This window comes from Pleurodeles waltl, chromosome 3_1 (assembly GCF_031143425.1).
Source record: "Pleurodeles waltl isolate 20211129_DDA chromosome 3_1, aPleWal1.hap1.20221129, whole genome shotgun sequence".
Lineage (NCBI taxonomy): Eukaryota > Metazoa > Chordata > Amphibia > Caudata > Salamandridae > Pleurodeles > Pleurodeles waltl.
This window is the reverse complement of record NC_090440.1, coordinates 1,477,810,426-1,477,834,908: the sequence shown is the minus strand read 5'-3', so window position 1 is coordinate 1,477,834,908 and position 24,483 is coordinate 1,477,810,426. Positions and strand designations below refer to the sequence as shown.

The 24,483-nt window shown below is 43.5% G+C and overlaps 1 protein-coding gene across 1 annotated transcript in view; it reads right to left on the bottom strand.

Moving 5' to 3' along the window:
• THSD7B (thrombospondin type 1 domain containing 7B) overlaps window positions 1–24,483 on the bottom strand; it is a 2,268,639-nt gene that overhangs the window by 1,007,878 nt on the left and 1,236,278 nt on the right. The window contains exon 9 of the mRNA XM_069225078.1: window positions 6,960–7,148. Coding sequence (XP_069081179.1) covers window positions 6,960–7,148 — 189 coding nt within the window. The remainder of the gene's footprint in view (window positions 1–6,959; window positions 7,149–24,483) is intronic.

Below are 24,483 nucleotides of genomic sequence, written 5' to 3'. Positions count from 1 at the left end.
ACTTTGGCTCCATTTATTTGGGGTGGGGGGCAGATGGGCCTTCCAAAAATAGACCGATCTACCCCCAGGGGGGCACGTATGGCCAAACATCCTCTTGCTTGCTGTGCGATGAGATGTTTTAGTATGTGGGGGGAGAGCTGAAAGACTGTTATTCCCTTCAGTTGGGGTGGGGGTATAACCATGTCTATACTGGTTGGTAGACACCACCCCACTATTTTTTATTTTTTTATTCCCTGGGATCTAGTAGATTTTCTACCCCCAGGGAGTGGATCGGGGGTAATTGTCCCATTTTTCCACTGGTGGTCAGAACAACTTTGTCCCCATTTATTTTGTTGGGAGTATGGCCATACCCCCACCCTCTTCTTTCTTTTTTTAAAAATCTTCCTTGGTGTCTGGTGGGCTTTCTGCTCCCCTTGTGGGCAGATGGGCCTTCCAAAAATAAGCTGATCTGCCCCCAAAAGGGGCAGAAATGGCCTAAAATATATTTGACCCCCAAGGAAGCGACCCTTGCCTGTGGGGTTGCTCCCCTTGCATGAAATTGGCGCAAAACAAATCCATGGTGTCTAGTGATTTCTGCCCCCTTAGGGGGCAGATTGGCCTAGGAAAAATAGGCCTATTTGCCCCCAAGGTGGGCAGAAGTGCCCTAAAATAAAATTGCCCCCAGGGCAGGGACCCTTGCCTAAGGGGTCACTCCCCATCTGTAAAAAACAAAACAAAAAAATCCTTGGTGCCTGATGGTTTCTGCCCTCCTAATATAGGCTGATCTACCCCCATAGGGGTCAGAAAAGGCCTAATAAAAAAAATGCTCCCTGAGAAGCGACCCCTGACTAAGCGGTCATCTCCTTATCAACATAAACAGAAAAAATAAATCCCTGGTGTCTAGTGGTTTCTGTCCTCCCAGGGGCAGATCTGCTTATTTAATATAGGCCGATCTGCCCCCAGGGAGCAGAAATGGCCTTAGAAAAAATGCCCCCCTTGGGGAGCGACAGTTGCCCAAGGAGCCGCTCCCTTATGCCAATTAAACACAAATAAATCCCTGGTGTCTAGTGGCTTCTGCACCCCCTGGGGGAAGTAGGGGGTTAATAATAAAATTGTCCCCTGGGGAGCGACTCTTGCCTAAGGGATCGCTCCCCTTATGAACATAAATAATAAAAAAAAAGAAATCCCTGGTATCTAATGGCAACGGCCTAATTAATATAGGCCGATCTTCCCCCAGGGGGGCAGAAATGGCCTTGGATAAAATGCCCCTCCCTGGGGAGCGACCCTTGCCCAAGGAGCCACTCCCCTTATTAGTTTACACAAAGTAGACAAAGTCCCTGGTGTCTAGCTGCATTCCTACAGCACGATCACTATGAGATCATGCTGCAGGAATGCTCAGAGAAACATGAAAAGGGAAGGAAAAGCCTTCTTTCCCTTTCCATGACTCTCTGACCTCCCCTGCCCCCGTACTGAGTAGAAACTAATCTCTGCGAAGCGAGGCAACCTCCCCTGCCCCGTACCGAGGAGAAACTAATCTCCTCTGCAATGGGAGGCGAGCTCTGATGGGGTTAGCGCGCGATCGCACGCTACTGTCTTCAGACATCACTGGGGGCCGGGGTGGAAGGGAAAGTAATTCCCCTTCCAGTCCTGCCCTGGGGTTTAAGGGGGGTGGCCCTCGGGGGAGCGCTAGTGCTTCCCCCGAGGGCCGGTATAAGGACGTAATGGTTACATCCGTGGCACCTCAGCGATGCGCCACTGCACATAACCATTACGTCCTTGGCGGTGAAGGGGTTAAAAGCAGCCAGCAAGGCAGGCCTTCCTTTAAAATGACACAGGGCACCTCAGCAGTAGGTGCACTATCTATGCTGGGGTCCCCAAACCTACATGCCCTGCCATGTACTAGGGACTTATAGGTAGGTTGATACTGACAATTTTATTTAGCCTAATTTGCATATCCACTTTACACAGACCACTGGACCTGGAACTGGTAAGCAGTACTCAGGGCACAGCCAAGAGTCAGTAACCACCGTATCTGTCAGAAAGGTTTGGCGGTGACCAGGGCAAAAAGGAGGACTTTCCCACACAACATAACTCATGGAAAATGTTCTAGCTGGATGGATGGAGTTTTTTCTAGGGATAGTTTTGACTGATAATAAAGTAGACTAGAGGGCTAATATGCCTGATGCAAAGAACTTGTACCATGCAGATCACAGAATTGTATTTTATGCAGCTAGCACACTGAGTTCCAACTTCTGGCACAGAGATAATTGTGTTACTTGCATTTCATAGGTTTAAGTTGCTATTCTAATATAGCACAGTGAGTTATGAACTGTAATCAAATAAGTGCATGGAACCTACAAGAGATAGGTGAGATGGCTTTGTTTGTTCCCACTGTTTCATTATCCTAGTGTTGTTAAAAAGGATTCTTTTGCAGAGAAAGATTTTCCTATTAGTAAAGCCAATCCCAACTACCTTATTATGTTTAAAATTGCTAGTTTGTGTTTCTCTAGACCTAGCAGTCTTTAAATATGCTGCATACCGGTATCAGTGACATGACTTCTACACCTTGTGATCCTGTATAATGTGTGTGTGTGATGTAAAGTGCTATGACATCCTTCTATGATTAGTACAAAACAAATGAAATACATGTGAGGGGGGCTATGGAGAGATGAGGAACACTTTTGGAAGGAGTTAGTGAGGGAATCAATTGAGAAGGAGGTCATTGGGGTCACCACAAAGATTGTAGCATAAGGCGCCAACGGCACTAAATCTGGCCCTGCTCATTTACAAAGGTTTTGCTTGTGGTACAAACTGTCATAAGACTGTCTTAAGCAAGCAGAAGTAATTCATCCTGACTTAGACGGTCTTAACAGCTGTCTTTATGGGTTCACAACAACAATCGTATGCATTAAGCCAGAGAAATCTAAAAGAAATCAGGGCTATGTTTTCTGACATTAACAATGGAAAAGAGCAGTCAAACATGTCACCATCTCCAGCACCAAGTAATTGTTAATTAGATTTAAGCATGTCTGTTATATACAAATTAAATGTTGGCTTATTCAAAACACTTTCAGATTCATACAGGTGTGTAGATTAAGCATCTTGTAAGTTAATCATGTAAATGTGAGGGATTTACAAATGTGATCTGAAAACAGTTTAAATTCAACTTTGTGCATTCATGGGGTTAAAAACGCTGATTAATGTAATTGTTTATTTTGTGGACTTTTCTACTCAATAGAAATATTCTTTCCTTTAATTGTCTCTCCCTAGTGTCCAAAGCCTATGAAAACTGGCAGATATTTGTGCACTTATCTCTATTGGTCCATCTGCTTTGTGCTAGTTTGCTTCAAGGTGGTCCACCATGGGTGACACATGGGCATTGCCACACATCTAAACAAATGTTTGTTAGGCAAAGTGTTGTCTACTAGCTTTTGTGGACAGGGCTTTGCACTAAAATAACAGATTTTTGAGGCAGTTGTTAACTTGCACAAATATTTTTATTTCATTAAACTTTTCAAAACTTTTCATGCCTGCTGCACAGTACAGCAAGTATGTTTAAACTGTTTAACTTTATCTAAGCATAGTATTCGTACTGAATGTGTCCCGTACAAGAGCAAACCTTCTGCTTGACATCATGCACACACATGAACTATTGCGTAGGGGTGACTAGGTTGACAGATGGAAGTCTAAAGTGCACCAGCACAGAGAGAAAGGAAAACATCACCATATCTTAGTAGAAATGGTGTTGTACTGCTCTTTCTTTTCAAGCCACTCAGCATAGCAACTTGAGATGCTGTGATGGGCTGCATGAAATGTTTGTAAGCCATTCCACTTTAATGCTATTTGTGGGTGTGTGTGTGTTTCACCTAAACCTACCATCACTGTGTAATATTGTTGCTATATACAATAATGACACAGGCATTTCAAGTCATAGACCCTTGGGGTTATATTTTATGATTAACAATGTTGGAAACCTCTATGACTCCAGTTCATTATAAGTAAATATATAGAGGCCTAAATCACCAAGAAACTTTGAATGCAAACGGGGAAATAGCTATTGCCATTTGGGAAGCCTCACTAATATCAAGCTAACTTGGAAAAACCTTGCCTAGTCTCAAGAACACCAACGGCAAGGTAAATAATGAGGAGGATGAGGAGGTCTTATAGCTCTGGTTCCAAGCTTTCATTTTTTACAGATAAATTAAGACAGGTAAGTATTTCCCTGCATGTCTTTATGTTCAAATATGAATGACAACAAAAACATTTTTTGAGTGATTTTCAATGTCGTTAGTCTTCACTGCTAGGTCAATACAGGGGTAAGGTTTGCTTGTTGTTGCAAAACAATGCAAGGTTTTCATATAAGTGCACTGATATATTCTATGTAGATTCTTTTAACATTAAAATCTGTCAGCCCTTTAAGATTTACTGTACCTTTATCATTTAAATGTATGCAGAAACATGTTAGCTGCAGCTTGGTTTTTCACAAACTGTAAAATAAATATGACCAAGCTCAGATTAATTGTGGAAATGTGAATACATACCGAGTGAATGTGAAACAAATACATACAGTAAAATATAGAGCTCTACTTATAAGGTATAATAATATCAGATTGGGCAACCTGTTATTACAACTACTTTAAAGTCATAATACAATGCAGTTGAGTATCCTGGAGAATACATAAAATGGATGGGACTGAGCTAGTGAAAATCTGCATACTAACAGATGAACTGTTTTTTCAATGGTAATTTCTATACAAGCTGTAACTGTCATTTTTTTTATTTTCTGTAAAGTTCTATCTAGCTCAGAGGCTGTTTTGGATACTGCAAGAATTCAAAAAAACAATTCATGTTTTGGTGATATGTCTTATGAAAACGATTAGATGAAAATATGTTCAGATTTTCTGTATCCTTAAAAGGCATATATTACCTATAAGGCACATTTGTAGGGCACTTCGATCAACAAGGATTAACATAACTGGTTGTAAAAGTAAAATACAAACAATGGTCTAAAGAAGAAGGCATTGATATTTGGAAAATACCACATTGATCTCTTTCTTAAGTGATATGTTTTACACATGAATTTAGAAACAGTAGAAACACTGATGTCCCCCGCCTTGAAGATGATGCCATTAGTGGCCGTCAATTGTCATCCGTGCTCACTGGGCCTGATTCATTATTCTTTGGAGTAAGTTTACTACATTTCATAATTCACAAATTCTTGCCTAATTCAGAAAGGTAAAGTTACACTTTTGTGTAAGTTTATGATTGTTCTCTATTAAAAAAGGTATTTAATTAGTAGTATCTTTATGACAGTGGAGTCTCCATACATAAAGAGAGAGAACTGTTATATCTTTTATGTACAGAGAATCCACAGCCATAAAGATACTACTAGTAAAATGCCTTTCTGGACAGCAAACAATCATAAATTTACAAAGTGTAGGTTTACCTTTGTGAATCAGGCCTACAGAATGCAAATTAACTACAAAAGGGAAAGTTAAATGTCACTATCCCTTGAGTATAGCAATTGGCTTATGTGAGTGGATGATGTTCCTCCTTGGACCCCTCTCATTCGTCCCTATCCCATCCCCTTTTGGCATAAACCCACCCCTTCTAAAAGCCACTCCCTCATGCTACACCCACATTTAGTATTAAAATGCATACTTAAGTGTGGCTCTGCAGTCGGGCCCCAGAACTCTGAACATATAAGTATTTCAAAATTTTATGATAGGTATAATGTTAACACAGTTTGTGAAGTGTTTTGTTAAAGAAGCTCTGCAGTAACAGTTTAAGCGCTGGTAGATTTTATGGGAGGAACCCCACATAAAACACAGGTAGTGGTCGGTTTGTCTGCAAACACTTATTTCCAGGTGTTTTTCTCTCACAGCTGTTAGCTTGAAAACATTGCTTTGATCTGGCCACTGTGGACCTACATTGGATGTTGCTGCACCATTTTAAGAAATTGTTCTACAAAAGGAGAACAAACCTGACCAACTGTTGGACTGCAAATTAGGAGGTAAGCTGTAATGTAAACATATTTTTAAAAATTAAAACCCAAAATGGCCAACTATTAAGCAAAGATTGCTTAGTTTATTTCTCTAAGTGAACCTCAAAGGGACCTTGAGCCGTGCTAGAGATCTGGCTCAAGCCTTCTGCGGTTTAGCCACCATTATGTATTTTTTATCTATATTTGATTGTACAAGCAACCATAGAACAAACAATAAATATCCATAAAACTACACTAAAATAACACAAGTACATAGCTTACTAATGTAAACCAGATACAATGAAACAACAGAAAACAAAGAAGCTCCTAAAGCATTAGTACAATACTCAGTCCAGTCTTGAGCGCCCAGACGCCAGAGCTGCATGTTAAAAACTGACCACAGTAAATAAAACATGCTCATCCAGAAGCAATTGTAAATGCATTCAAAAATGGAATCAGAAACTATTTTCTGGGCCAACTATAGTAACTATAAAACATTACAAAATGTAGGGTAAGGACTGTGGGAAGTAACTCCCCACTCTATGTGGGGATGTGCCTGTCCAGATCTGATAATCTTCTTAAAAAAAAAAAAACACTTCCCAACCTTTGTGAACATTACACAGACTTTAAAGTTTTGAAAAGTGCTTCACAAAGTTTCCAGAAGAAAACCTCGGCAACCTCACATATTTATAGATGTTTCTATTGATTCCATTTGTGAATTCAAAATGTTGCTCAGAAATGTGGCTGAAAGTCTAGCACTTGATTCCATCAATCTGTTCCATGAGAGTGTAACAATATTCCCTCTCCAATTAAGGGTATATATAAAGAAACTACAGTCTTTGTGTGGCCTCACAGAAGCGTATTTGCAGGTGTACTGATTGGATGGGAAAATAAATACTTACAATACTGAATAATAAAAGCAATGGGTTAGTTTTCCATGAAAGAGAGGGTTTCACAGTTCAAAAGTGCAGTAATTTTTCCTGCAAACATTGCTCACCTTCTCCTAGTAATGCAAGAATGGACCTTGTCCGTCTTTGCGTTCCTTCAGCTTTTTTACTAGAACATGAATGAGAACACACAGACCAGGTTGACCATTCTGTAGTAACACAATCCGCATGGCAAGGCACTTCACAAACCATTTGTGAAGGTGGCGGGTCAGAACACAGTTCATTTGCCACATCTTCCCCTGCAAAGAAAGGACACAGAGGATGAAGTTAGATTAACCTACACACAGAAATTAAATAAATCTACAACTTTATATATTTTTGTGTTTGTTTACATATGTATTTGTTTGTAGGACTGTTAACAGCAGCAGCAGCAGCAATTTTGCAATAAAATATGTAGATACCAAGCTGTTTACTCAATCAAGTTTGTTGGATTACATAAACAGCATGGTGTTACTATTGCTGGAAAGTGATGGATGATGTAAGGCAATGAATACATTGTGAGGCATTCAATGCATTAATATATCTTACAACGTGTATGCTCACGGGGACAAGTTTGACAAAGAGCCATGGCTACAGTTACAAGGAAGGGAAAAATATAACTGTAACAAAAGCTAGTCTGTCTGTATTTCTGCTGAAGAAGGAACGTTTTAGAGCAATTGCAAACATTTAATGCAGTGCTATTGAAATTATTTTAGTTCTAATTAATTAATTTAGTACTTGGACACAGTTTTGAAAATAAATGCAGTTGATTTAACAATTACCATAAATAAGCAGAACATATTTCAGTGCACACTGTCTGGAACAACATTCTATTACTACACAAGTACAAACATTTGCACGTTTCTACAATCAAAGTGTAATCAAAGAACCTATTCATCATAATGAAATTCGTCCACCCAGGTTATATTAAAATATTTTGTAAAACATCTTAGATCTCATCTCATTTCCTAAAATCACCATGCTGATTTTGCACGGCTGAAAGTATATTGAGATGTACCTTTTAATCTATCACATATTGTTTTTAGCCCATACAAGGACTCATTGCAAATTAATCGGAAATGGGCCAATGTACCTAATATGATTCCAAATTTCTGTCTCTGGTCAGGTTTTAAAACTGCTCAATGTAGGCCTGAAATCACCATGGCATGTATCCCTATTAAACCACCACCACTATTTAAGACTACCAAAAAGCAGAATACTGGGAATAGATGGACTGCTTGGAAAGGACATTTGATTATTTCATTTATGCGCTAGAAGAAACAGATAACAAAAACATTATCAAATAAATACCTAAGGAATCTTGTTGATGAGGGTGTAAGAGAACTAATAAAGAAAATGCAAAGAACTGACAACGTTATGGACTATCTAGTTATGGAAGCCTTGACTCTAAAATTAAATCCAATGCCATATGAAGATTACGAGAGGTAAATGTTTATTCATGAAAGATAGAGAGTTGGTGAAACCAAAGACAAATTAGTTGAGAGACTGGATACGCTCATCAAACACTGTAAGTACAATGAATTTAATAATTAAGAAGTAACACGTCTCATATTTATTGACGGACACCTGTCAGATTAATTCAGACATCGAATACAGAGAGAAACTTCTAGTCTAGGAGATCTAAATCAGGCCCTTATTCTGGAACATGTTGTCATTGCTTCCAGAGCTGAACAGTGTGCCAATCTACAAGCCGCTGACATGGAGGACGGGCAGGCCCAAAGTGAGTCAGTTGTGAACATGAAAAGTGAGCAGAAGCACAAGGATGAAGGACACAAAGTGATGTTTCCATGGAAAAAGAAGCTGTATTTCAGGTGTGGATTTTTGTTTCCACATGAAGGTATATGTCCCGCCATTGGACAGATATACAAAGGCTGTGGGAATGAGAACCATTCTTTATTGGTTTCCAAGGTGAAGGAAAAAGTAAGTGTGTCTCGTTGAGAAGACAAAAGTGTCACAAATATTCCAGAACCATCGTTTGACGCACACCCACAAGGCCAAAGGACAACACCGGCTAAGACAAATCAATCCCAAACAAAGTCCATCATCATCTAAATCATGGACAAAAAGTTCTTCAGTATCAGTATCAAGTGAAAGTGAAGAAGATGGCTGAGCAATGTTAAGAAACATTTGTGCATGTTGGACTGACTGATTGTGAAGAAAAATACCAGTCAAAGAAAACTCGACATGAAAAAGCACCAAAGAAATTCAAACATTGTCTGAAGATTACACAGAAAATAAATGGTTGCTCAATGCCTTTATCGACAGTGGAGCATTGATAAACATCGTTGCCACAAAACAAGCTCTCTTAGACAGAGGGGGTCATTACGAACTCGGCGGTCTTTTTCTAAGACCGCCGAGGGACCGCCGTGCGGAAGACCGCCTGTGCAGGCGGTTTGCCGCTAGGCGTATTATGACTGTTGGCTGCTCTCCGTCGTTATTCCGACGGTGAGCCGCCAACAGCCATACTTGCGGGCGGCGGGGAAGTGGAGGTTGCTCCACCTCCACGCCAACAGAACACCACGCAGTGAATCACGTCCTGTGATTCGCCGTGGCGGTGTTCTGTTGGCGGTGTGGTGTCGGCGGAGCTGCCCCCATGGCTCCCGTCCCCTCCCGGAGGATCGATGGAACAGGTAAGTCGATCGTCCATTAGGGGAGAGGGGTGGGGGGTGTTGTGTGTTGTGTGCGTGCATGAGGGTGTGCATGTGTGTATGTAGAGGGGGTGTGTGAGTGCATGTATGCTTGCGGGGGTGTTGTGTGTATGGGAATGAGTGCGTGTATGGCCCTGGGTATGTCTGTCTGGATGTGTGCGTGTATGTTTGAAAGTGGGTGTGCGTGTCTGACTGTGTGTGTGGATGTAGGCATGTATGTCGGGGTGTGTGCGTGTGTGTGTTGGTGGTGCCTGCATGTGTGTCGGGTGTGTGTGAGTAATATTATGTTGGGGGTCGGGGTGGGGAGGGGGACCCTGCCACCTTTGGGGGGTGGCAGGGGTGGTGGGGGGTGTAAGGGAGGGAGTCGGAGTGGGGGTGGGGAGTCGGAGTTGAGACCCCTATCAGTGCCAGGGAAGGATTTCCTTGGCACTGATAGTGCTTACCGCCATGGATTTCATGGCAGTTGAAACCACTGGAAAACCACGGCGGTAAGCCAGGTCCAAATACCTGGCGGGCGGGTCGGAGAACCGGCGGTTGACCATGGCGGTAACCGCCATGGTCATAATACACCAAGGTAAGACCGCCAGCCTGTTGGCAGTCTTACCGCCGGTTCTCCGCCATTTGCCAGGGTTGTAATGACCCCCATAGTCTGGTTTCCTAATTTTGATGAGAGAGTTGGAAGAGAGTCGAAGGCCTGTTATATATGCAACTACCTGTCATCAAAACGCACTCAACACAACTTAAGCATGTCAGAGTTGCCAAAGCATGTATGGGAAAGAAATGGTGTTAACTTTTTTGATCCTATTGACAATGGACATCACCTGAGGGTGTTTGATGGTGAATACTCCGATTTTCCATTGATAGAAGAACTAAGACCCACTGCCTACTCTGATAAAATGAAAATAACGTTTATATTTCTTTTTAAACACATCACATTTTCCATTAGGGAAAATGGGCTGCATTTAATAAAAAAGATTGCTTATTAAAAAGCGATCACAGACATGGTGGTCTGCTGAGCCCAGCAGGCCACCATCCCTGTGACGGCTATGAATCCTGCTGGGTCGCAAACTGCAACCCACCTCATTACTATTCATGAGGAAGGTCTATTTGGGACTCACTAGGTATCGCTAATGAAACTAGGAAGAGTTTCATACATTAGAAATTCCAATTTCCTAATTGCAAATCAGAGAGAATCACAATAGGGAAATCAATATTCCAAATGTTAGTACATCTGGCCCATTGTTTTCACTAGAGGATATCAAGTGCTTGTCCATCAGTTGAGAAAACATACTTCTGATGCTCCATTTGATTTGAGGCTGCACAACCAAGGGTCAATTACCACACATTAGAATGCATAGCACCCACCAGGTCAAATTGTAAGTTCTATGATTATTGTTCTGATGGTTCTAAACTCATGGCAATGAGGTGTAGCCAAGTAGAGGTTTTTCTGAGGCCTAGAGTAGAAGGGGAAACCCTAGTAGTAAACTTGAAAATAGGAACAGCTGTTAGAAAATAGTTCCATACTTCTATCTACCAGTTATCCATGGACTCACTTCCACTCACCTGCTAACTATAGTTTACAGGGTTGGGATACAGAGAACATACTTAAGTGTACTAAAGGCTCAATGATGGTGCAGTACTTCAATGGGCACATACATTCTAGTCATTCTGTTAATGTAGGGCTTTCAGAGATGCTTTACACCTTTAATCCAAACAGAGTGGGCTTCAGGATCACATGACCTCTCACCTCATGGTCAGACATGGGTTCTGTGCTCACTGTGTCACAAGATTCAAGTGACATGCTACTGACTAGTCCTAAGTAGACTGAAACCGGTCTGGGGTTGCTTAGGTCCTGTTGTGGAGAGATGCCTCGCTTTTCAGTTTGGGAGTGACTGTTCCCATGAGAGGCAGGGTTGGTACTGTTTTACATAATGCGGGCCTTAGCCTGCAGTTGCATCGCAGGTGAAAAAGGATGAACTGGAATGCAGCCAGTGCAATTGCCAGTGGCTGAGAAAAATTTGACCTTTACTCTCTAAACTGTGCTCTGTTGAAAAAGTGTCAAATTAAAATGTGGGGAGTCTTCTGATGTTGTGGGTGATGACCATAGGAGTACTCTTATTACAAAGGTGTAAAAAAATGACAGTTTCGTCAAAATGCTAAAAGCTTGTTCAGTAACATGCAGAAGCCTTTCGCCTTAGTACATCGGAGTATATCAGTCCATTGAGAAGTATTTCTTAAGAGGGATAGTTTTCCAAAATGAACATAGAAACATTTGTGTCTCCGCTCACTGTGATAAAAATGCCAACAGTGAACTAAGCAGCAAGTCAGTTGTTACTTTGAAATCTCTGGGTTGCCTGAGATCTTATTTTACATGGACAACGTTATAGTTTATTAACTCAAACGATATAACTCAACGTTATAGTTTATTAACTCAGAAGATTGTGTACCATGCATATCCTGAACACATATTTTTCAAGTTGCTCTTACATGTGAAATGAAGAAAAGGGAGGCAAAATGAAATGAAACACTTGCCTAGGATTACACAATTCGGTTAATTGGGGAAGCTGGGTTTGATTGCAGATTTTTTGGTTTTACATTCTGAAATTTGTTTATATTTCATTTCAATAATGAAGTGACTTCTTTTTTAACACTTGATTCTGTTGAGGTATTGATAGCATATAGAAAAGGCTGGTAGAGGAAAAACAATTCAGATACTGCATAGCTCACCATTGTGAAATATATGACTTCTAGATACTAGGGTATTAAATTATAGGGCAGTACGGACCAGACCCCTCAAAATAACACCATGACTTACTGACCACACCATGTACATGCTTCTCCTACTCAATGCCCACCTCACCATCCACTCTGGCCTGCAAAACCCCACTCCCACCCCTCTGGCATCAATGCAGTCCTCCGACACACCATAGGCAATATTTTGTGGTGCCTGGGAAAATGTTTGCAAGTACCCATCGTGAGAAAGTAGCCTCTTTCTAAATCAAATCAAATCAAATCATTAACATTTATAAAGCGCGCTACTCACCCGTGCGGGTCTCAAGGCGCTAGGGGGGAAAGGGGGGGTTATCGCTGCTCGAACAGCCAAGTCTTTAGGAGTCTCCGGAAAGCGGAGTGGTCCTGGGTGGTCCTGAGGCTGGTGGGGAGGGAGTTCCAGGTCTTGGCCGCCAGGAAGGAGAAAGATCTCCCACCCGCCGTGGAGCGGCGGGTGCGAGGGACGGCAGCAAGTGCGAGGCCAGCGGAGCGGAGGGGGCGGGTGGGGACGTAGAAGCTGAGGCGTCTGTTGAGGTATTCCGGTCCCTTGTTGTGGAGGGCTTTGTGTGCGTGGGTGAGAAGACGGAAGGTGATCCTTTTGCTGACTGGGAGCCAATGCAGGTTCTCAGGTGCTTAGCATGGTTACCCTCATTTTTCCTGTTTGTAACTGTGTTTTGACTGTGTCATTGGGATCCTGCTGGTGATGACCCCAGTGCTTATAGTTTGTGCCCTACATTTCAGTATGTTTCTCTGTTTTTTGTCCGTATGCTTGACTGAGTCACTGGAGTCCTGGTAATCAGAACTCCAGTGCTTATGCTCTCTCTGGTTCCAAATTTGTACTTACATACTGGTAGCCCAGTATTCCACTCCAAATTGGCATACTGGACCCCCTTATGAGTCCCTAGTATATAGTACCTAGGTACCCAGGGCATTGGGGTTCCAGGAGATCCTTATGGACTGCAGCATTACTTTTGCCACCCATAAGGAGCTCATACAAACACTTCTTCGGGACTGCCATTGCAGCCTGAGTGAAATAGTGTAAACACAATTTCACAGCCATTTCACTGCACCAAGTCACTTATAAGTCACCTATATTTCTAAACTTCAGACCCTGAAGGCTAGGTGCATAGTACCTGTGTGTGAGGGCACCCCTGAACTAGCAGAGGTGCCCCCACACTGTCCAGGCCTATTTTCCTGGTCTCTGTGAGTGCGGGATGCCATTATAAGTGTGCTCTACATGTAGGTCAAAACATATATGTAGCTTCACAATGGTAACTCTGAATATGGCCATGTGAGGTGTCTAACAACTTGGAATTGTACTCCAATACTGATTGCAGTACTGGCTGCACAATCCCATGCACTCTGGGGGCTCCACCATGTTCCCCCAGTACTGCCATACCAGTCTTCTGGGGTTTTCACTGCAGCTCTAGCTGCTGCCACCTCACAGAAAGGCTTCTGCCCTCCTGGGGCTTGAGCAGTTCAATTCCAGGAAGGCAAAACAATGCATTTCCTTTAGAAGAGGGGTGTTACACCCTCTCCCTTTGGAAATAGGTGTTACAGGCATGGGAGGGGTCTCCTCCCAGAGCCTCTGGAAGTGCTTTGAAGGCCGTCCTTGCAAAATCCAGTCTACACCAGTTCAGGGACCCCCAGTTCCTGTTCTGGCGCAAAACTGGACAAAGGAAAGGGGAGTTACCACTCCCCTGTCCATCACCACCCCAGGGGTGGTGCCCAGAGCACCTTCAGTGTGTCCCTGGGTTTTGCCATCTTGGACTCCTAGGTGGTGGGATAATCTAGGGGCATCTGAGTGACCAGTGCCAGCAGGTGACGTCAGAGACCCTTCCTGATAGATCCATACCTGGTTAGGTGACCAATCCCCCTCTGATGGCTATTTTGGGTCTCTCCTGTGGGTGTTTCCTCAGATTCGGATCTCAAGACTCCATCAGGAATCCTCTGCATCCTTTACTTCATCTTCGACCGACGGATCGACCGCTCACTGCTCCAGGAACTCTACAAAACTGTAACAAAGAAGCAGAGACGACCTCTGCGACCTTTTAACTTCAGCTCCTGCCAGCCACTGCAACAGTTTCCAAGTTGTGCACGCTCAGAGGACTGCTTGTCTTCATACTGCACCAGAAGAACCAAAGGAATCTCCCGTGGAGTGACAGAGTCACTTCCCTGCTCCAGCAGGCACCTCTCTGCAGCGATGACTGGTACTCTGGTTCCCTTCTCCTGCCAACGAGTGTGGATCCTGGAACACAGGTGGTAGACTAAAGTAACCCTGACTGTTCAAAGGTCCAGCTGTTCAAATTTGGTGCAGGTAAGAGCTTGGCTCCCCTTGCCAGACAGTAGCCCTGTGCACTGAGTGTTCTGTGTGCTTTTCGAACAATTCCTTTGTGCACAGCCTAGCCTAGGTCCCCAGAACTCTATCCTGCAAAGCTCAGCTCCCTGACTTGTTCTCCGGCGGGGTGGGATCCCTTTATGTAGTGCTGCGATGACCTCCATTTGCAAATTCTTTGTTCTCATGCTGAGGGACTCCTGTGTGGGCTGCCTGGTCTTCTGAGGGCTCATTGAGTTGCTGAGAGCCCCCTCTTACTTCACCTCCTGGGTAGAGTCAACCTAGTCCTTTCTGGGCCCGGGCAGCCATTTTTCATGAACTGTGAGTTTTGCATTTACCCGGGCTTGTTGGCGGAATCCAGCAACGCAAACCACACTGCATTCATCCTTCTGGCGTGGGACATCTTCTGCACCAACCAGGAACCCTCAACTATCTTCTTTGGTGCAATACTGACTTTGTCTTCTCACCAGTGGTTCTCCTTTTGCATCTTCATCCGGGTTAGCAGGGGCTTCTGTTCTCCTTAGACTCTTCAGTGCTTCTTGGACTTGGTCCCCTTCTTCCACAGGCCTTCAGGTCCAAGAATCCATCATTGGTGTCTTGCAGTGTTTTTGGGTTCTTGCACTGTCTTCTACCTTGTCTTCTATTTCATTTTAGGAAACTTGCTGTGTTTTACTCCTGCTTTCCTGGGCTCTGGGGTGCAGCATTTTACTTACCTTAGATGTTTTCCTACACTCCCAGCGCCCCTCTTTACACTATACTTGCCTAGGTGGGAAACTGAATTTCTCATTCCACAATTTGAGTATATGGTTTGGGTTCACCCTAGGCCCATTGCAACCTATGGTGATTTTCACTATTTGCACTACTTTCTGACTGTTTATTTACCTGTTTTTGTTTACTAGAGTAAATGTTTATAGTCTCCAACGTATTTTTGGCCTTGTGTCACTAAAATAAAGTACCTTTAATTTTGGAAACACTGAGTATTGTCTTTCATGTGTGTGAATACTGTGTGACTACAGTGGTATTGCAAGAGCTTTGCATGTCTCCTAGTTTGGCCTTGGCTGCTCTGCCTACAGCTACCTCTAGACAGCCTGGCTTCTAGAAAACTTGACTACGTTTCACTAATAAGGGATAACTGGACCTGGTATAAGGTGTAAATACCTTTGGTGCCCACTACAAACCAGGCCAGCCTCCTTTTCTCATGCCTCATAAAAAAACCAGAACGTATTTGTCTGTTGCTGACTGGTAGAAAGCCATAGTGCAAACAGAGTAACCACAGACCCCTAAATATTAACAAAACTACCTTATGGATTTTAAGACAGTTAACAGTAAGATGTTACTCCCTGCCTGTTCTTCGGCGTTATTCAAACCTAAAGTAAGTCTGCTTGGTAGTCTGTCACTTATTTACAAACAGTACAGCATTTCTAGCTAACTAAAAAATCTACCGATGAACCGCTCAAAAATGAATTCGCTTAGTAAATGTAACTGATCTCATCACTCAAGTTATTTCAGGTAAATGGCTGGCATTTGTACAATGCATCATGATAGGCTCTGGAGGAGTTTCACAAGAACGTTGCTGTTGTCATTATGAAGTTGTAATTTATCCCTGTAATCCATTCTGTCACGTGTGCAACTAACCTCTTCAAATAAATGCAGCTTTTACCGACAATGTATGCGTTGTATTTGTTCTTTGTGCTGTTCCACATCTACAAACCATTTATCCTGTATCCTCCACGAACACCCGCACTCCTTTCCTTCTGTGGCGGAGGAGAGGAAGAGGAGGAAGAGGAGGAGGAGAGAGAAAGATCGCCCTGGGGAAGTTTGAACTGGTGATCGCCCTGTGAAAGTCTGCACTCGTGGCAATGTAAATTCCTTCTCCCACGGGACTAAACTGTGCGCGGCGAAGGGGCAGTGGGTAACTGCAGTCTGCGCTCTCAATAGGCATAGGGTTCAAGTGTACCTTGCTTCCTTTTAGATGATCTCCTTTGAGCAGCATAGCACACGGCCGAGGACCACATCCTCTGCCTGACAAATTCATGAGCATAAGATAATCACGGCGTCAACACTGCATACTCCATTGAAAGTGCAGAAAGACTTCAGCTAGTTTTGCAACTTTCCACGGGATCCTACTTGATGGTGATAGATGTGGCGATATCACAAACAACACTTATGTTTGCTGGATCCCAATGACCGTTTTAAAAACGCAATCCCACAGTAGAGATGGTAACTGCAAACAAATGTCTCCAATTGTTTTTATTTATTAATCAGTTTATGCAATAATCCATGTCGGTGTTCCAAAGTATTTATCACATTTTCAAATTGCTTTTCATTTTTTGGAATGAAAAAGTAAAAGAGATTGATAAACTGCAGAAAGGCATATCTTCTAACAGCAACTTTGGGATGTCCTTGCATACTGATGAATACAGTGTCATTATGTAATTTTAAATTCATCCCATTGTATATCAAAAGCATAAAATCACACAGTTAACCATTTTAAACAATATGATATGCAAGACGATCACACAAAAAAAAGTTCTGCAGTGTGCTACATTTTCGTGCCCTCTTAAGCAAATCACACCTGGAAAATGTATCAAACGGGTCTCTGAAACTGGTCTTTCTTTTACAGCTGGAGCAGAAGTACATGAAAATCTACCCAAAGGCTTCTCTAACTCCAAAGTCGATGATCCTTACATAATAAAAAAGGCATTTGTGTTAGAGCCATATTCAGAGTCTCCTTAGCTATTTCTGCTACAGTCCACCTTGCTATTCCTGTGGTCACAGCCCCTCTTATTAAAATATTGCATACCACTGCCTTCACCCCGACTGTCTTAGTGACCCCTTTGACTAAAAACCCTAATAATTCTGCTGTCTTCAGTGAATTAGCTTCATCTCTTGCCACCGTTTCTTCCTAACCCCGACTACTGGTAATTTTAGTTACTATACATCTGATGAGGGTCCTCAAACGTTGGCCAAATCAGTCTCAGCCTTAAACCTCAAACAATGGCTTTCTGAGTGCATCCATCCTAGTTGGCACACATTAGAATATTGTTAGGTGGAAATAAACTTGAGTGATATTCTTTTTTCCAAACCTGGGGTATTTTGTTATTTTTTATAAGGTTTAGGATTAAGGGCCAGATGTATCAAACATTTTGCATTTTGGTATGTAAAAAGTCCAATTTGCGATTCTTACCGAATCGCAAATTGGATTTGTGACTACATATCAATTTGGTATTAGGAAGGGGCCTGTGAAGGGCGTCCCTTCCTAATACCGAATCGCAGAGGTATGTATGATTGTTTTGTGACCGTGAATGCGGTTGCAAAACAAACGCAGTTACCACCTACTTCAAGTAGGTGGTAACCTATTTGCAAAGGGGATGGGGTCAACAAGGGACCCCTTCCCCTTTGTGAATGCATGCGAAAACGTTTTTCAAGAGCAGGCAGTGGTCCCACGGACCACTGCCTACTCTTAAAAAATGAAAAGAAAACTTTTCATTTTTCATTTTTAAACGCATCTCATTTTCCTTTAAGGAAAATAGGCTGCATTTGAAAAAAAAAAAGATTGTTTTAATGAAAAGCAATCACAGACATGGTGGTCTGCTGAGCCAAGCAGGCCATCGTCCCTGTGATTGTAGCAATTCACATTGGCTTACAAATTGCGACCTACCTCATGAATATTGATGAGGTAGGTCAGTTTGCAAGCCCCTGCTAATCGCAGTATGTAACTCCTGGAGTTTCATACATCCCAATAGTGATTACTTAATTGGGATTCACAAAAAATCGCAATTAGGTAATCGCTATTGGATAACATGATACATCTGGCCCTAAATCATTTGTCCTCTTCACATAAAAGCTTGAAAATTGTCTCCAAGCAGCATTATTGTTCTAAAGTTCCACTCACTTTTTTAAAAAGCTAATAAAGAGCTCCAATTTGACTACTGTCTCTGGGTCTGCCACAAATATCTGTGTGTATTATTGCTGATGATCATCACAGTCCCTAAAAAAAATCACAATCATCTATGTGGAACAGCCTCAGGTACTGGTGTCCAGGTCTGCCCACTATTTTAGCAAACTTCTAGGAAACACTGAAACTGTAGCCTGCCATGTACAATGCCAGTGACATAAATCCAGGATGGTACCTCATGAATAACTTCGAAGTTTACTCATCAGATCCACCAAAACTCATCAAAGCACATGGAATGTTGCTCTACCATATTACACAATATGGCATTCTAAACCACTTAGCAACTTACTGACCCTCTGGCCCTCCCCTACACCTGCACAAGAATTCTGCAATACCAATTACTTCCTTTCATGATATGACTTTGAAGATCTACTGCTCTGCTGACAAATATCTGAAATTCCACTTCTCCAGTCCCACACTATATTATTTACCTCCTGTTAGCCCTTAATTTTCTGGTGCCCTTTTGGATGACACATCAAAGATGAAATCTGCTCCTCTAAGTGATCCCTGTCCTGTGGATGTTCTTAGGTATTTCAAAAAGACATCTACTCAACCACTGTTTTTCAGGTCTGTCCCTGATCAGATTATGCTATCCTAGGCGTGGTGGGGGAGTTATCTACAGGCCACATGCAGCCCCCCACCCAGGGCCAATTTCCATGGCCTGCCTCCTTTTTGTGGGTAGGAGATACTTGGGCCCCCTCCCTGGGCTGTACTTAACCCCATCTCCCAGGGCTCAATACAAGTTATGGAGGGAAGGGGGCATGCAGCCCCCCTCCGGAGGCCAATTTCGGCCCCAGAGATCCTGTCTCCCAGGCCCTGGCTATATTATAAAGGGGAGACTGCAGCCCCAGTATTGGCCCAGGGACCCCATCTCTCGGGCCCACCCAGTAAATGATGGGTGCCTTGGAGCCCACCCAGTGCGCCCATTTCATATTTAAAAGAGAAAGAGGGCACCCTGCCCCACTCCCTGGGCCAAAGTTGGCCATGGAGACCACATCTCCCGGGGTCCTGCCTTATTCCTGAGAGGTAGGGGCTATGCAGCTCCCCACCCAGGCCCAATATTGTCCCTGGGGCCCCCATCCCTTGGGTCAGGCCAGCATCTAAATGGGAAGCGGCCATGCAGTCCCCCTCCTTAGGCCAATAGTGGCCCCAGGAACCACATCTCACATGCCCTGGCCAGCATCTAAAGGTGGGGGGTGGCATTCAAACCTCTACCCCAGGCCAACATTGGGCACACAGCCTTCTTCCCAGGCCAATATTGACCCCAGGTACTCCATCCACTGGGGCCTCGCCCCAAAATGTTGGGTGCCTTGGCCCGATCCAGGGCACCCAGTTTCTTGTTTTTGGGAGCTGCGGTGAGCCCCATTGCTCTCGCAGTCCCAGCCAGCTCCCCACACCCAGTGGGAGCTAGCATTGGTCCCACACAAAGGGAGCAGTAAAACTGGATGCTCCCTGCATGTAGAAGCAATTTCTTTGCTGTTTTGCTGCTTCACAGAGGGCAGGGAAACAGATGAAAATTCCACTTCCAGTGGGCAGGAGTTTTTATCCTGCTACCAACTGTTGGGAGCGGCTTACTGTTTGCTCTCACTTGGCGGGAGATTTAGGTTGCCTGCTAGGCGAGAGCAAACAGAGGTTTTCCTGCTGGCTCTAGTGTGGGCAGGGAAAACACTATGTCCCGGGGTTGGGCAAGCCAAAAAGTGGCAGAAGCCCACCTCTGGGGATGGTTCCCCAGAGACATTATTGGCTTCGGGAGGGGGGCATGAGGCCCAATCTCCCTTTTCACTGTATGGACAGCACCCAGGAGTTAGAGTCCATGGGTCCAACAACCTTGGGTGGGAGAGCTGCGTATTTCTCTCCCCCTAGTTCTGTATTGCTGAGCCACAGGGGGGTGGCAACCCTAGGGGCCAAAATCAGCCCCGATGCCCTCCCCCTATTTTTGTGACCAGGCCCTGGGTGATAGTAGTCCCTGGGGCTCAAATCAGCCACCAGAGGCCACGGAAGCCCTCATCCCCCGTAACAATCCACCCCTGGGAACTGGCCCACTAGAGAGGCCTACACTAAACAAGCATAGGACCCTGTGCTGGTTTTTTCTTTTAGAAAATGTTACTGCAGATTTACAGATCCTCTGCAACTTTGAAGTAAAATAAATAAAATGTTTTTGGTTATCGGTAGGATCCCTAAGGGACTCCACCATAGGATTAAGGGGTCAGGGTATTTCTACCCTGCCCTTTGTCTTTTTTTAATGTTTTTTCTCGGGACTCAGCTGAGGCCAAGTCCCAAGATGGCTGCCAACACTTCCTGGTAGAAGTGTTGGTGGCAAATTAGCTCTCACCTTGAGATTTGTAGGACCCTCTGAGTTCCTAGATATCTATATTTCTTTTTCATTAAATAACACCACAACTACTGAATGGATCTACCCCAAATAACACAAAGTACCCTTTCTGGATCAAGATCTAGCTTTCTGCTAAACTTAGTGTAATTTTGTTTAGCGGTTCAGGCTGCAGTCGTGTTCAAAATCCCTAAGGGAAATTGCGTGGGGAAAAACTGTCCCCCAGCAAAAAAATAGAAAAGGGGGCAGGGTAGGAATACCCTATTCCCATTGCCTTGGTGTTTGGGTGCCCATGGGACCCCACCAGGGCAAAAAAGTATTTTTGGCCAGATTTATGGAAAGTGGTGGTGCACCGAGGGCAGCGCCACTTTCCCTGTGCCCCTTAACACCTCCCTACCACCATCATGTGTGCGCTGTATGTAAAATACAGTGCACCATGGCGCAGGGTACGGGGCAATAGTGCCATTTTTTATGATGCTATTTCTGTGCATAGGTGCCCATTCTAAAGAATGTAAGCCCCCTTTTAACGCCTGCTGTTAAGTATATGTTAAAAGTGCCGTACAAAATGGTGCAAGCAAATCTCATAGATTTCTTTACACCATTTTTCCAGCTCCCCAAATGGGGGAACTCCACCTTTGCATACATCATGCCTGGTGCAGGCATAATCTAGCGCAAAGGGTTACAGAGTAGCACAATGCATGCATTGCACCACTCTGTAAATACGGTGGAGGGATTTTGGCCTTGTTGGGCCACATTAACATCAAAATAAAGGATGTTAAGGTGGCACAAGGTGGCGCTAGGGGCCTATGAATGCCCCTTTGTTTTTTTGTTTTTTTCAGCAAAATCAGTGGTGGATCTCGAATTTTGACAATTTTTTTTTAAAGTGCAGTCTCACATGTTTGTTCTCAATTAGTCCCAGGTGGGCCAGGTTGTGGGGACACACCAAATAAAAAAAGAGGTGCCACACGGGACGCTCTTAGGGCTCTTAAGAGTCCCTGGGACCACCACCAACTAAAAAATATATGTAAGTGACCGCGTGGACTCCTCAGGCTCTGGGGACCACCATTTTCCCAGGGCATTTTTTTTAAAAAAAGGAGGGGGGCGTGTGCTGTCCCCTCCTGGAGCTTTCAAATTACCCAGGGACCACCACCTCTCCGGGGCAAAGTAAAACATTAAGGAGGAGGACCAGGCTGATCCCTGGACCTGGGGACCACCACCTCCTTGGGGCCAAATATTAATTTTAAAACATGGAAAGGGGCAGTGCTGCCTCCCTCTCAGTCCATTTATAGCCCTAGGGGCCATCACCTGCCTGGGAACGGTCTTTGCAAAGGAATTGAAGGGGGCCTAATGGAGCCATTACTGGCCCTTGGGACCACCACCCACCAGGGCTAGCTTCTGCTATCTCCTGAGGTGCCCACTATCAGGAGACAGTACCTTTGCGTCCAGTAAGTGGGAGCAGTCAAAATGCTAGAAGGGGAACTTTCCTTTGTTTCCCTGCCCACATGTCCACAAGTATTGCTTACGCACGCAGAGAGCTTTATTTTCATTTGCTCCCTGACCGGGAGCAAGGCCAGTTCTCACAGGAGGCAGGGAGCTGGCTGGGACCGCGAGAGTCTTGAGGTTCCCTCTGTCATTAAAAAAAGGCGGCCTCTTCTTGGATGAATACCCAGAGCAGGATTCATTCTGCAGCAAAGCACATTTCACAGGAATTAAAACTCATCGAAAAGCACTTACAAATCAGGTGCCCAAGTTGAAGCTCCACTTCTGTAAATGACTAATCATCCTAAGTTCTTGCACCTGGTCATGGCAAAGCAAGTGCTTTTTCTCTGCATTTCCACCTTGATAGGTTATCTGTAATCCTTGATGGAGGTGTTTGCATCCTTGCTTTCTTCAAGCATAATAGCTCATGTAGAGACTGTAAAAAGTGGGTTCTTTGTTATTATGTACTGCTGAGACAAGAGATCGTGTTCTCCTTCAAAAAACTATAAGTATGTAAAATGCCCTAGAAGCCTCGCACTTTTGCTCTCACTACATATAAATTAGAGGACTGTAATATCTTCCCGCCATTTCCCCAGGATGATAGATAGCTTACTAAAAGGACCCCCAAGCGTGGTTCCTGACAATTATCAAGATGTGTTCAAGATGCACAGTTATATATTCACATCTCCACTACACCAAGAAGAGAAGCACTTCATGAGTGTCGTGGGGTTGGGTAGTTATATGGAGTAGGCTGCAGGGTCTGACCACAGGCCAGGCCCTGCAGCCAACCCCCACTGCACACACGACCAAAGTCCGTGCATGAAGCTGGGTGGGTGGTTACAGGGGGAAGACCGCAAGACCTGGCCACAAGCCAGGCCCTGTGGACAATACCTGCTGCACATATTCACTTTAACAAACAATGTTACAGGGACGTTACAGTTAGCTTCTGAATTTACTTGCACAAAAATATAGAAATTCAGCAGTTATAGTTAGAGGTAATTCAAGTTACTATAACCTCGCACCCTAAGGTAACTATAACTTGCGCCCCTGCCATGCACAGTTTTTTCTACAATAAACTGACTCCTAATGTTTCACTGATATTTTTATTGATGTTATAAAAGTTATTGTGAGTGCTCTAATATCTTCCTATGGAAACTGGGTCCTAAATTTAACAACCCACTGGCAGCCGCAAGCAGCATATATATATATATGTATATATATATATATATATATATATATATATATATATATAACCTATCTATATATATATAACCTATCTATATATATATAAAAACAGGGGAACAAACAGCAGTTCTCCATAAATACAGAACTTGTTTGCTTGTTTATGCTTATGATGTCACACTTAAAACACTCCTGACATGTTCTATGCCATCATTGATAACATCACTGTAGCATATGAAATTGCATCTTTGATGGCAAAACTGTGGATTGCGGGGTGCAAGTTATAATTACTTTAGGTCACGAGTTATAGTTACTTAAGAAATGTATTGCTTGTTTAAAATGGTATGTAATAACTTACATTTTCACCTAACTATAATGTTCCTTTACCCTTTGTTTTTAAAATGAGATAGATTACCCATCCTCCTGAAGCTAAATCAAACCCTGTACCTGAAACAGATACAACAACTCCCAAGACAGGCCTCCTATCTGGTCTAATCTTCTATCCTACAGCCACATGTTTCTTTGCCACCTTCCGCATATAATTGCAGAGGCTGGCAGGTGTAAGTTTCTAATTACAGACTGAAAATTCACCTTGATCAAAGGTTTTCATGTATGCTGAGGTCCACAGATTTTCATCCAGATAAGACTGCTCAGTGGCATATGGTTGTCTGTGTGACATACTAGCCACAGATTCCAGTTATGGTGAGATAAAGCAGGGGGTTACTAGATTTACTTCAGAGATGTGTGTGTAACACATTTGTTGCAGATTGCTATATTTAGGAATCTGCCTAAGTGACACCAGGGACATATTCTGACCTATGTTTACAATTGGAAGTGCCTCACATTTTGTAAATTGCTTTAAATCTCAAAAAAT